The 13,587-nt window shown below is 44.9% G+C and overlaps 1 protein-coding gene across 2 annotated transcripts in view; it reads right to left on the reverse strand.

The window, feature by feature from the left end:
- The window catches only part of strn3 (striatin, calmodulin binding protein 3), a 23,318-nt gene extending 10,863 nt beyond the window's left edge, over positions 1-12,455 (reverse strand). The window contains exons 1-10 of one of the 2 annotated variants that reach the window (XM_079261939.1): positions 12,014-12,455; positions 6,270-6,373; positions 5,286-5,359; positions 3,807-3,885; positions 3,460-3,621; positions 3,157-3,295; positions 2,931-3,066; positions 1,847-1,986; positions 1,588-1,766; positions 1,284-1,331 (exon numbers count right to left, since the gene is read on the reverse strand). In XM_079261939.1, the coding sequence (XP_079118065.1) occupies positions 1,284-1,331; positions 1,588-1,766; positions 1,847-1,986; positions 2,931-3,066; positions 3,157-3,295; positions 3,460-3,621; positions 3,807-3,885; positions 5,286-5,359; positions 6,270-6,373; positions 12,014-12,268 (1,316 nt within the window). In that variant the 5' untranslated portion in view covers positions 12,269-12,455. The remainder of the gene's footprint in view (positions 1-1,283; positions 1,332-1,587; positions 1,767-1,846; positions 1,987-2,930; positions 3,067-3,156; positions 3,296-3,459; positions 3,622-3,806; positions 3,886-5,285; positions 5,360-6,269; positions 6,374-12,013) is intronic. The other variant, XM_079261940.1, reaches the window with a different exon arrangement.
- Positions 12,456-13,587: the final 1,132 nt, after the last annotated feature.

Below are 13,587 nucleotides of genomic sequence, written 5' to 3' on the forward strand. Positions count from 1 at the left end.
ATCAGCCAAAACTGGCAACTCTGACAGGGTCAGTTTCTGCAAGCAGCCTGCAGCTCTTGTTTGTGGAGGGAACTGCACCGTTGAGGATCATTATGACTTGTTTAGAGAGCCTTTTTAGAATGCAAGCGGCTGCTTCACGAGCCGCAAGTCAAGAGTCGGTGAGCTGCATGCAATGAGGAACACTGTCGTAGGGCATCTCAGCCCCATGTCTGGGTTCACCAGATAAATCGTAGACGTACTCCAGGAGCTGTGTGCTGATCGCTCTGATTGATTGATACCCTGCGTCAAGCAGCCACGTTCAGAGTTTCTATCTCTGGCTTTTGATGTGCCCCATTTGGTGCCAGCCCTGGGAGTGGGGTACGAAAGCGAGCATCTGGTGGCCGGGCCTTTGCTCGTGGGGCCCGGTCGGGCTCAGCCCGAAAGGGTTACATGGGCCCCACCTCACGTGGGCTCACCATCTGTGGGAGGAGCCGTAGGGGTCGGGTGCAGTGTGAGCAGGGCAGCAGCAAGGGGCGGTCTGATCCTCGACTGCAGAAACTGGCTCTAGGGACGTGGAATGTCACCTCTCTGGTGGGGAAGGAGCCTGAGCTTGTGCGCGAGGTCGAGCGGTTCTGACTAGATATAGTTGGACTCACCTCGACACATGGCCTGGGCCATGGCCTTGGCCATATGTACACCTGGCATCAGGACTCCCTGGGCCGCAGTTCGATGATCGATTTTGTAGTCGTATTGTCGGACCTGTGGCCACATGCCTTGGACACTCGGGTGAAGAGGGGGACGGAGCTGTCAACTGATCACCACCTGGTGGTGAGTTGGCTCAGATGGTGGGGGAGGAAGCCAGTCAGATCTGGCAGGCCCAAAAGTGTTGTGAGGGTCTGCTGGGAACGTATGGCTGAGTCCCCCGTCAGAGCGAGCTTCAACTCCCACCTTTAGCAGAGCTTCCCTGCTTAGGCAGCTGCCCCCACAGCCTGACCAGAGCAGCAGCAGAAAATGGATGGATAGATGGCAACAGCATCCATTACAATTAAGACTTTTAGATTTAAATGATCCAAGAGTCCATCAACTGACACTGCAGTTGTTGTTGGTGTAAAAGCTACGGCCTTGATAAACTCTGCACTTGTTCTTTTTTTTTTTTGTTCTTTTACACTTGTTCTTTCAATAAAAGAGAAAACACACCATCATGAAGATTCTTAACCATCAGCAGCAGTTTTCTCCTCTTTACGATCAAACACTGAACTATGCCAGGATATGAACTGTGACACGATGAGAGTTCAGATACATACTCATGGCCCCTGAATGTGTAGACCGGTTCCACGTCGAATGAGGCACTTCTGAAAGACAGTAGGAAGAAAACATGCAATTTACTGCATGGTGTGGCTGCATGGCTGGTGTGGGCATGCGGCTGGTGTGGCTGCATGGCTGGTGTTGCTGCATGGCTGGTGTTGCTGCATGGCTGGTGTTGCTGCATGGCTGGTGTGACTGTATGGCTGGTGTGACTGTATGGCTGGTGTTGCTGCATGGCTGGTGTGACTGTATGGCTGGTGTGACTGTATGGCTGGTGTGGGCATGCAGCTGGTGGGGCCATACTTTTTGGCAGCAACAGTCTTTGTGAGGTTCCACAGTTTAAGAGTGTGGTCTTCGGACACGCTGACCAAGCAGGGCTCGACAGGGTGGAATGCCAGCGCTCGTACACCATCAAAGTGACTCCGCAACGTGTACTTGGGGCTCCAGGTCTTCCTGAAAGAAGACTCCTTACTGGACGACAGCTGGAGGAAAAAAAACACAGAAAAGGTGTTGTTAAACCTGTGAGTGATGTCTGAGACAGAGACCAGGTCATTTTACTTACATCATAGCCAAAATCTGTCTCATCGTTGGTGACGGTGAGGTCAGCGAGGTCACCCAGACCCAGCATGCTCTCCAACACATCGTCTGACGCCCCCAGTAAGAAGGATTTCCCCCCACCGGTGGAAAAAGGCAGCGGCTCAGCTGCAAAGAGAAACTTGAGTGAAACACTGTTCTCTTTTGATTCCAGCAGTAGTTTCTGATGTGGTGGGAGCTGCACTTCAGTCAACCTCAGGGCAGCATCTCTCCTGGGTTTGAGACCAACTGAACCAAAGCCGTCTTATTTAACCGCCTGCAGGTTCAGTGTTGTATGGACACAAGCACAGAAAATTTTGAAATATATATATATATATATATATATATATATATATATATATATATATATATATATATATATATGTGTGTGTGTGTATGTCATGTCGGCTTTTTGTGCATTAAAGCTGCTTATTTCATATTTAACGAGCAACTTCGTCCGCAGCAGGGTAGGTTGTGCACGCTGCAGGGTTCTTGTATTTTAACATGTTGTAAAAATGTTCATATCTTTTACAACCTCAATTAGCTGTTTAATCAAAATCCATTTTACCTGCAACAGGAAAAATGCGGAAGCGGCATCTTACCACTTCAGGCTTTTTCATGTTAATCACGCCCACAACCCATGTCCAACCAATCCAACAATACTTAACTGGCTGCTGAAAGGTGTGCGCGTTTGGTATTTAGGCAGCTTAATGAAGCTTTAACCACGCGTTTGGTTGGCAGACTGCTGGTTGAGAACCTGATCAACCAGCAGAGCAGAGCTAGCGTTTTGAATGTAAATATCGTTGACGATCAGGTTTATTTGATTGTGGCCACTAAAATCGTGATCATGATCAAAATTTGAAGCTCCAGTAACAAATCATTTTTTGTTATAAATAAAGGCAATATGTGTTGTTGCCTATGTTTTTTATTTGTTGTTGTTTTTGTTGGATTGGAACTGGGGAATGGCAGCACTCCTGTTTGCATAGTTGCATAGTTCCAGCGGACAGCACAGATAGCGGAAGGCAGCACAGTGTAAATGTTGTTAGCGCTGAGGGGAATGTGCTGCTTCTCACCCCACTCTGTCCCGTCTCCGGAGCTTCGAGCTTCGCCAGCTCCTTCTCCATCCTCTGCTGTCACCAGGAAGTCGAACTCTTTGAGGGCCTCCTCTGTGTCAGCATCATCCTCCGACGCTAAGCCCTCGTTTCCAACCTAAAGAGAAAAATACAGAAACAGACAAATCATGGAAAACTGTTGAGAAGGAATGGCTGGAAGCTGCAGAGCCATCTCCTCCTGGCATACCCTGGTCTTATGTTTTTTGGCTCTGTGGTGTTTGTCCGTGTTGATGTCATTCATCAGATCTCCTTCCTCATCTTCATCCTCATCACTGTCCTCAGCATTTTCCAGGAAGTTGAATGTTTCCAGATCATCATTGGGAATCCTGGACAGACACAGAATGTTACAGGAACATAAAAGTGTCAAAACATATCAAACTTCCTTTTCCAGGAGAAACTTGGAGCCAGCAGCTGAGGCCTGTGCGTGATCTGGTTTACTGAAGGAAAACTCGGATTTAGGTCCAGACCAGGTTAACATGACTTGGGTCACCTCTTGCTGTCTTTGCAGCGCTCAGTCCCGTTAATCAGGTGCTGCAGGTTTTTGTTCTCCACAGCTCCATTCTGCTCCGAACCCGACAGGCCCAGCAGAGAGCGAACCCTTTGAGTCCGAACGTCAAGGATGGTGTCCGTGTATCCCACTTCCTGTAGGTACCTGAACACAACACAGTGAAATCTGTGACTAAATCTGATGATTTAATGATCAATCATAAAGAATCCAATTAAAATAAGATTTAGCCTTAAAATATATGACAGAAGCAGAGGAAGGGGGAGCAGCCATTATGATTTTGTCATATTTGGGAACTTTGGGTTCTATCATCCGAACATCTGAAAACCTACTGTCTGAGTAGCTGCCGTCCTTGTTTCCATGTCAGCTGACTGTTGACAGGAACAGCAGAAACTTCCGACTCTTTGGCGTCTAGAGGACAAAAATCAGAAATCACAAATTAGCATTGGCTAATGTGAGAGAACACGGTCTCAGCGTTGGCTAATGTGAGAGAACACGGTCTCAGCGTTGGCTAATGTGAGAGAACACGGTCTCAGCGTTGGTTAATGTGAGACAACACGGTCTCAGCGTTGGCTAATGTGAGACAACACGGTCTCAGCGTTGGCTAATGTGAGACAACACGGTCTCAGCGTTGGCTAATGTGAGACAACACGGTCTCAGCGTTGGCTAATGTGAGACAACACGGTCTCAGCGTTGGCTAATGTGAGACAACACGGTCTCAGCGTTGGCTAATGTGAGACAACACGGTCTCAGCGTTGGCTAATGTGAGACAACACGGTCTCAGCGTTGGCTAATGTGAGACAACACGGTCTCAGCGTTGGCTAATGTGAGACAACACGGTCTCAGCGTTGGCTAATGTGAGAGAACACGGTCTCAGCGTTGGCTAATGTGAGAGAACACGGTCTCAGCGTTGGCTAATGTGAGAGAACACGGTCTCAGCGTTGGCTAATGTGAGACAACACGGTCTCAGCGTTGGCTAATGTGAGAGAACACGGTCTCAGCGTTGGCTAATGTGAGAGAACACGGTCTCAGCGTTGGCTAATGTGAGACAACACGGTCTCAGCGTTGGCTAATGTGAGAGAACACGGTCTCAGCGTTGGCTAATGTGAGAGAACACGGTCTCAGCGTTGGCTAATGTGAGAGAACACGGTCTCAGCGTTGGCTAATGTGAGAACACGGTCTCAGCGCTGGCAGATCGGGCCTGTTATTAAATGTACGAACAAAAGTTAAAAACTGTCTCACAGTGGAAATGCACGAAGTGCAAACATGATGTTTGTTACAATGTTTACAGCGGCAGCGCCTGCATCTTTTTACAATCTTGTTTAACAGCTTGTTTAGTTGCACTTTAAATTCAGGTAAACTCTTAGGCTGACTGCAATAAAAGCATTTTTTTACAAAGAATAATTTTTGACATTTGTAATTTTTTCTCTCTTTCTTTCCAGTAAAGGGAAAAAAAATTGATTAAAATCGGAAATCGGATTTGGTTTAAAAAAATCTGAGATTTTATTTTTCAGCCATATCGCCCAGCCCTACTACAATCCTGGTGGTTTTTTATGTCTCCCTGCTCCAACACGTCTGACTCCAGCTATAGAGTCATTACGCGGAACCTCATAAGCTGGTGGTTCCATTTAATTTGAGTCAAGTGTGTTGGAACAGGGATCCATTGAAAACCTGTTGGAGTGTTGCCCTCGCGGACCAACTCCGGACACCCCTGGACTTTATTAATGAGATTTTAATAGATTCAAACTGATTATTGTATTTTTCAACCCAGTCGTTGTAAACAGTGAATGTGTTTGTTGTGTGTTGTCTACCTGATTCAAAGCTTGGCATCCTCATCTCTCCTTGGTTTAGCTCCGTGCCATATTTCAATTTATGATATTTTGCTCTGAGAACGACAGGGACGAAAGGAAAAGTAAATAAAAGTTTTCCCACCAAATGTAAATAAAGGTGGACAATAAATACAAATAAATAAAAAAAAAAGTCATAAATTGGTTGCATCAGCTAAGGTGCATGATGTACTTCATTCATTTCACAATTACAGTATGAAACAATACAATTAATTGATCATAAAGATCCTAAGCATCAGACTTTTCATGTGGGATTATGTCTGAATCACATGACCAGATCAGGAAGGACCTGGATGGGTCAGATATTCTGCTAAAGGGGAGGTTTTTATAGGAAATGTTCAAAAGCATTTTTATAATGTTTACAGAAATAAGCCCATAAGAACTCCGGATCGAGGTCCTGTTGGTTTTTCCATCCGTTTCCTCTGAGAAAGATCCAGAGTTAACATGTAGGATTTACTGCATAGCAGGGGAGATTTAGTTGCAATCAAACTTTACTTTGTTGTTTGATTATATGCTGGCATCAGAAGACAAAAATAAACCAGATTTAAAACCTTCTAAGGAGTCTTGATGCGATTTTACACATTTTTAGTTAAAAACAATCATTAGGGTAATAATAATATTATAACTATTTCTGATGATAATCGTTATCAAGAACTACGTCCACTGCGACTAAAGCTCCAGTTTCTGCTGAAGAAAGCCAACCCCACAGCATGATACTGCCACCACTATGTGGTGGATCCCGTTCTTCTGGGGTAAGGCTTCCTTCTGGAACCGTGTCCAAAAAGGTTGGTCTCGCTCGACCAGAAGACATTTTCCCGCATGATTTTAGGGGTTATTCTCTTAAACTCATGAAAAACAGATTTAATAGCAAAGTTTGAGTTTAAGGGTGCCCATACTTATCAAGTCCCCCCCCACCCCCAGATCAAAATATTAATACAAGTTTCTTACCTTTCCTGCTTTAAAGCATATTCTAACATTTTAATTCTTCTAACCAGGTCATTCTTCAGGTTCTCCTGGCCCTTCCTCTCCCCCTGCAGGAAGGCTATCCTGGCCTGCAGATGAAGAAAAACAAACCATAACAGAAGAGAACATCATGATTCATTAGATTTATCTGACGGTGCATAACGTAGGACATAACGTCAAGAAGAACGCCAGCTGATCAGCCTTGAACCTCCTCTTTAAACAACTGACCACATCGGTACCTTTGGACTGTTCACATAAGGCTGACTGTTTAGTGAATTAACCTTTTAGGTGTCAAAGGATTGTTGTTTAATATAAAATTATACATTTTTATCTCTGAATGCACCAGATGGAAGATGACACTACTGAGACCTGAGAAATGAACCGGTGCTTACAAAGATCTGAACCAGGTCTGAACCAGATCTAGCACCAAACACACATCCGAGTACCTGCAGCTCTCCTTGTGGTTTTCTGAGGTCATGAAACTGAACGGCTCCAGCTCAGAGTCTGATCTACATGAGTCAGTCGTGATGAGGTCAGACCAACAGTCCCTGAGGATGACAAGGGGCTTTAAAGATGCAAGTTAGTGTGTACGGTGAGGTCACCGGCCCAAATTTACCATCCTGACCGCTCAGACCAGGCTGTATACGGAGTGAGTCAGTCATCAGGGTCATTCCTCCGAACAACTGCACCATCAACACATCTATCATCCCGTCTCACTCCGGTCTGAACCCAATCCTACACCAAGTCCAGACTCCAACAAACCAAAAGCTCTTCACATAGAAACGACTTCTGCTGCTTCCTCAGCAGCCACTGAGTTAAACACACACGAAAACGTGGTGACATTGTTTGATCATCAGTTTTGTGACTGACGAGGAGCTGAACCTTCGCCTCTTTGTGCGTTGCAGTTATTTTGGGCCCGTCTAATTTTAGCATTCAGCTGGGACGAGGCTGTCAGCAGAGGGCCCAGCAGGCCAGGCTGCCTAATTACAGCCTCCTGACCCGCAGCATTGCCCTCTTTACCAAAACATGGAGCCTGGTGCTGTTGGATCTCATCCGATACCAGGGATCAGAACATTCTGCTTATCGGGATTAAAGGAACCACATCAGGTTGGTTTAAGTTATTTTCCTTTGTTTATGTTAAAGAGTACAAATCAAGCCACACACACCTGACATGTTTCCTCCAGGTACCAGTATTACACAGCATGCTATAAACTTTCATTTCTGTGCAGATGATACTCAGATCTACTTCTCCATGAGGCCTGAAGAAACCAGTCAGTCGGACGTTTTACAGACAAAGACCTGAACGAGTCGGATTCTTCTCCAAAGTTTATCTAGACTGAGGCTGTAATTGTTATCTCTCGACCTGAGAACATCATCTGTCCAGCTATGGAATTACTCGGGATGGCCGAGAGAGAGAAACCTGAGAGTTGTTCTGGACCTGGATCTGTCCTGAACTCAGGCAGAATCCTCCAGTTATCAGAACCCTCTCCTTGGAACCAGATCCCAGTTTGGCTTCAGGAAGGAGACATCTTCTGGCGACACTTATTATCCATCTGATGCTATCGGCTGAGGCTGCTGGGGGACATCCCACAATGCACTGGGCTCTGTTCTGGCTTTGACATATGCTGCTCGTTGCCTCCCTTGTTCCTGTCCTCTCCATCCAGAAAGACGGTGGCCCTTTCTGGTTCTGATGGAGGTTTTCCTCTCTGCAGTGTCCGGATGCAGCTCAGGATGAAAGATTAAACAGAAGATCTGATCCAGTGCGGTGGTCTCAGTCATTACTGTTATGATCTGTTAACATGAACACTTACAAGCTGTGCTGATGTGGATCACAGAGCAGGTTTTGGTGCTCCGGGTCAGTCACCTGGAACTGATACATCCGTTTTCCGCATTTTAGCAGCCATAATTTCAACAAAACAGGACGTAAACATGAAAAAACAGGTTAATTTTCCAGACAGAACTAGAGTGAATAATGTGTCTGCAATCTGCTGCGCTTGAGGTGAACTCCAGGATTTTGTTTTTAAAAGAACGTGGAAACGGTTTCTTCAGACGGCAGGTGCATGATGTCTGACGAATAAAGAGTTAAAAGAAATAAATGAATAAATCAAATTCAGTGTTGCAGAATGAAACTTGATGAGAGTGACAACGATTTTTGCTGGAAGGAAACTGGTTTTAAGAGGTTTGGTAGAGAAAGGCAACGACCTGACTGACACCGACAGCTGGTAATAAAACGGTGGGGGGACTCGACCAATCAGATCAAATCTCCAGTCCCAGCACAGCCTTCAGGGTCTATACGGTCAAAGACCACCATGACATATCTCACTGGAATTTGTTTATTCCTTCCCGATGAGTCATGCACTCATTCCGGGAGAACCTCACAGAACCCTCTAAATGAATAAGATCATTTTCCCATCTGAAAAAGTTATTCTCTCTCATATGTAAGAAAAACTAAACAATCCAATGGTCTGTAATTCAGTTAATCCTGCAGAATGATCCTCAGCAGAGCTACGACTCAGCTGTGAAGCCAGAAAAGGCAGCCAGAACAGTTTATGAGCCTGCGCCTGGTTTCTGAAGCCAAGCTAATGTTAGTTTTCCAACAGGTTGGGGGTCATGGACTTTCTGGAGGACCAAAGGCTGACATCTGAAGTTTCAGGACAGGTCTGAACAACCACACAGTCCACAAACTAATAACAAAACCATCACCAGAACTTCGAGACCAGAGGATCTCCAAGCGAGTGAGACGGGATGAAGGTCAACTTCTAAAGACATGATGGAGCTTCTCTGAAGGAAACGCTGCAAGCTGAGAACAGTTTCTGGAAAAAAACAGAAGCTTTTTGTTTTTTAAATCTACTTCTTTAAAATAAATAAATAAAATCAATAATATTACTCAATTTTCTAAATAATTCAGCAAAACCTAACAGAATTTTTATCGTCATCATCATCTTGATCATTCAGAAACAAGTGAAAGCTTCTCTAGTTTCCACCTCGCTGCGTAGGAATTAGGGGATGTGTGCCATGAAAACAAACCGGCGACCATGTTCGGTGGCCTGGACCCGACAGGAAGAACAAAAACAAGCTCGAGCATCAACAGCTGTGAACTGGTGTGGGGCGATGACTGCCTTCCGAGAAGAGGACCATCGCATGCTGTTCCCCCATCAAACCTGCGATGGAATAAATCACTTCTCAACAAGACCGCCGTTGCTGCGTCCCTACAAAGCTTCACGCCGAGTCTCTCGGCCAATCACAGGGCCCGTTCACATGCGTGGATCACAGAGCCGCCGTCTGGAGCTCTGCTGAACGATGATCAGTCAGTTTACGTTATGACCCTGTTTAACTTATTCCCCTTTTCCAATTACTGCTCCTGGACATTTTACCTGTCCAGGTACGAGTCCTTCCCATAAAAAAAGCTTAGAAAAATCTTAATTAGAAAATACCACTTTAAAGATGCAGCTCTTTTCAATCACATCCCTGGTGACAATAACAAGCAATCATATTAAACCATTTTAGATAGTAAAATAAAAGAAATTATTTATCATGATAATATGTCACAAACCAGAATGTAATAAAGTTTCTGTAATTAATAGATAACTAAATTTACACTGATATTTCAGGCATTTTTAGTGAAAAATATGAATATTAAACTGTTAGGCAGGTTAGCAATATTTAATGTTTATTTAGCCGATCCCGTCCGCAACATGCAGAAGATTCTGGTTTGAATCAGTCAGATGTACAGGTTGGAGATCAGACTGGTAAAAACTTACAGATATACATCAGGATAATCAAACAATTAAACAGGTTTGACCTGGTAAGAACGTTCATTCAGATTTCAGGGTCACTGGAAATGGGCAAAGAGGTGGAGCTGAGAGGGGGGCTGTGAGTATCATTGTGGATGATTGACATCGAGCAAAGAGCTAACCCGGAGATAACGGGAGCTACCCAGCTAACGGAGGTAAGCGGGCTAAAGCTAAGTCACGTTGTTAACCGGCTAACAACCGCGGTTGTTCTACGTTCTTCTGACTTGAATCCAGAGATGTACCTGTCAATCAAAAGGACACGCCCCTAAATTTGCCGAATTTCAAGATTAAATTACTTTAAAACGGGTGAGTTTTAAAGTAAAAAAAAAAAATTCACTCCGCCCACAGTTGTCATGAAGGTAAACCTGACCTACTGTAAACATGTTTATTTCTGCCATGAAGTTGGTCTTTTTAACATGGGAGTCTATGGAGATTCGCTCTGTTTTGCAGCCCCTAGTGGATGTAGGGGGAACTGCAGTTATATGCACTTCCGCATAGGCTTCACTTTTAACCGCCGGAGGTTGCCGCTTGGTTTGAAGTCAAGAAAACAGCAGTTTTTACTGCTCCACAGCTCACGAAGGAGGTCTGACTGGTGGACAGAACTGGCACAAAGTACACTGAACTGCTAACAACAGTTTGAAAAATGGAAAAATGAACCATGAGAGTTTCTGTGTTCTCCCTGAGAAGTGAGCAACTTAAAGTCTGGACTCTTCAGAGCTGAACATCCAGCTCTGCTGCAGCATCACTGGAGTCGCCACGTCTAAACACTCATGGCCATCTCAGGACATCAAGCTTTGCCAGATGCTGCGCCAAATAAACTGACATTATTTTAAAACAGAATATCATCTTTCCTCCAAACACTCTGGACATTTTACTGTGGATGGCCACAACGAGGTTAGGCTCAGTCATTTCTGTGGATAGACCAAGTGACTAGACAAACTACCATATTATGTTTGATTTATCATTTTCGAGTGTCGTATGCGAAAGTGGAGAGGTGGATGGGGGTGATGGGGGAAACGAAGCGGGCTTTTCCCCGATTCATGTCTGAGATGGAAGTGGAAACGGTGGCACATCAAGTTGCGTGAGGACACACCGAGTCGCCTCAGTTTGGTTGAACAGCGGAGGATTTCTCTGCAGAGCGGTGTGTGAGAAAACACATTAAGGCACAAACACTGTGTGCTGTAAGACGATCATTCAGCTGAGTTTGTTTTCATTTAGTCATAAATCTCTCACAGCCCATAAAATCTGATTTTCAGCCCAGCGTCTGGACATTGGCTCTATAAGTTTTATGTTGAAAGTGTCTTCAATTCTGTTCATCTTCAGACAGAAGTGAACTAAAGACTAAACATGACATGGTTTTCTTCCACAACTGTTCATCTGAATGAACTCTGAACACTTTTATTATGATTAGCACAACGCTTAAAACCCACAACAAACATAAGGCTGGTGGAATTAGTAGCTATTTTTCTATGTGTAGTCTTTTTTCTGTGATAAACGTTTATCCATCATACATGTTATTTAAAAAACCTACAGAAATCTGTCTCAGGCGAAGCTTTCAGCATCAACATTAGCCAAACAGCTAGCTGTGCTAACACTAAAGATCACTACAGACAGATTTATTAGTTATAGCCTTTTCTAAATCACATTTGATTCACAACTTTAACTCGTTACAGGGTGATGAAAAGACCAGCAGAGGCTCGCTGGGCTCGGAGAGACACCCACAGATAAACTACAGCTAACTGCTAACAGCTAGCTCCTCACAAAACCAGCAGAAACCTCCAGAACGGACTGGCAGACTGGTTTCACGACCTCCAGTCTTCTTATAAAATCTGAAAGCGACATTAAATGCAGCACTGTAAAGTACACCTTCCCCTTTGTTGTTGCTGGTTCTGTGCAGCCGGATCTAGGCTAGGCTAGGTTAGGCTAACGACCTACCTGGAGCTCAGCCCGCTCCACCTCCCAGTGCGCCCTCTCCATCTCGAACCGGGCCCACTCGTGCTGGATGTAATGCAGGATACCGGGGATGGTGTACTGCTGCTGCGGCCGGGGCAGGTCGTCGTTCTGCTGCGGCACCATGACAGCTCCGACGGAAGGGTTGGCGCTGCTGTGGCTCCCCTGCTGCTGCTGCTGCTGCGGCGGCGGCGGCTGCCGTGGGGCGGCCGCTCCTCCTCCGCCAGAGAGCTCGTCCATGTTTTATTATTTCTCTCGTTTCTTTGTAACTGTGTGTAGTTGCTAAGGCGGTAAAGGCGCCGAGGGACCCGCGTCTCCGCACGCTGCCTGTCGCGCTGGCACCACCGCGGTGTGGGGGGCTGGTCGCCCCGGAGCGCGTCGGGGAGAGCGGCTGAGTGAAGGCGCTGTTTACGTGTGTGTCTCACCGGCCGCCATCACCTCTCTGTCTGGAAGCGGTGGTCACGATGGGAGAATCCAGCCGCGCTGCATGATGGGACATCCCCTGCTCCATTACATCTGCAGGCCTGAGAAACAAACCTTGTACTGTTTAACTAAGCTGTTTTTATGGGAAATAATTACTTTTTAATTGGGAATTTAATCACAATAATGATTTTAAAAAGAAAAACAAAAGAACCCATTTTTGATTATTAAAAACAAGTGAATAAGTAAGCCGCTCATGGTGAGGTGGTGTTTACATGAACTGGCGCTTTCCATGTTTTCCAGACAGATTTCCACATGTGGAAACCTGGATGAAGATGCATCTTCATCCAGGTTGAAATGAAAATGGATGTCCCATGAAGATGCATCTTCATCCAGGTTTCCACTTTGCCTCAGAACATTTTAAAAGAGCTTTGGTCCAGAGAAGACGGCTGTGTTTCTGGATCCTTTTCACATGAGGCGCTTGTTGACACTTTATTGTGTATGTGGATGTAAGCTGTGTTCATAAAGATTTCTGGAAGTCCTCCTGAGTCCATGAGAGAATAACCATTTTATAACAGAAGATGGCCAGCATCCAGTGTTGTCCCATACATACAGAAATTCCTCCTGATTCTCTGGATCTTCTGGTGATACACTGTAGATGGTGACATTTGAAAGTCTGGATATATTATCAATGATATAATATATGATATAATATAGTATATTGTATGTTACAATAGTCTGTGTGGTTCATTAAATAAAAATAAAGTATTAAAAAAATAAGAAAAGAAATTTCAAAGTCTGAAGAACATTTTTCCACAAATTTTAGATCCAGGTTGGATTAAGACTGGTGAACCTCTGGCTAGTTTTTCACCTGAGAGACTCTGTCTCTGTCATGTTTACCTGATGCTAATTAACCTGATAAGTTGTCAAAAGCTCCTGCCCTTGTTTCTGATTTGTACCAAGTTACTTCTCCAGCAGTATAGTGCTGCTGTTCCAACTTTTCACAGATGTGTTGCTCCCTTAAGATTCACAGTCAGATTATATTTTACATTAAATGGATGTAAATAAAGGACTAGCTGTTGGACAACAGGGAGAGGAGTGTTGTTATTTGAAGGCGGCTCTAGAAATGCACATGACAG

Source organism: Telmatherina bonti (assembly GCF_933228915.1).
Source record: "Telmatherina bonti genome assembly, chromosome: 22".
Classification (NCBI taxonomy): Eukaryota; Metazoa; Chordata; class Actinopteri; order Atheriniformes; family Telmatherinidae; genus Telmatherina; species Telmatherina bonti.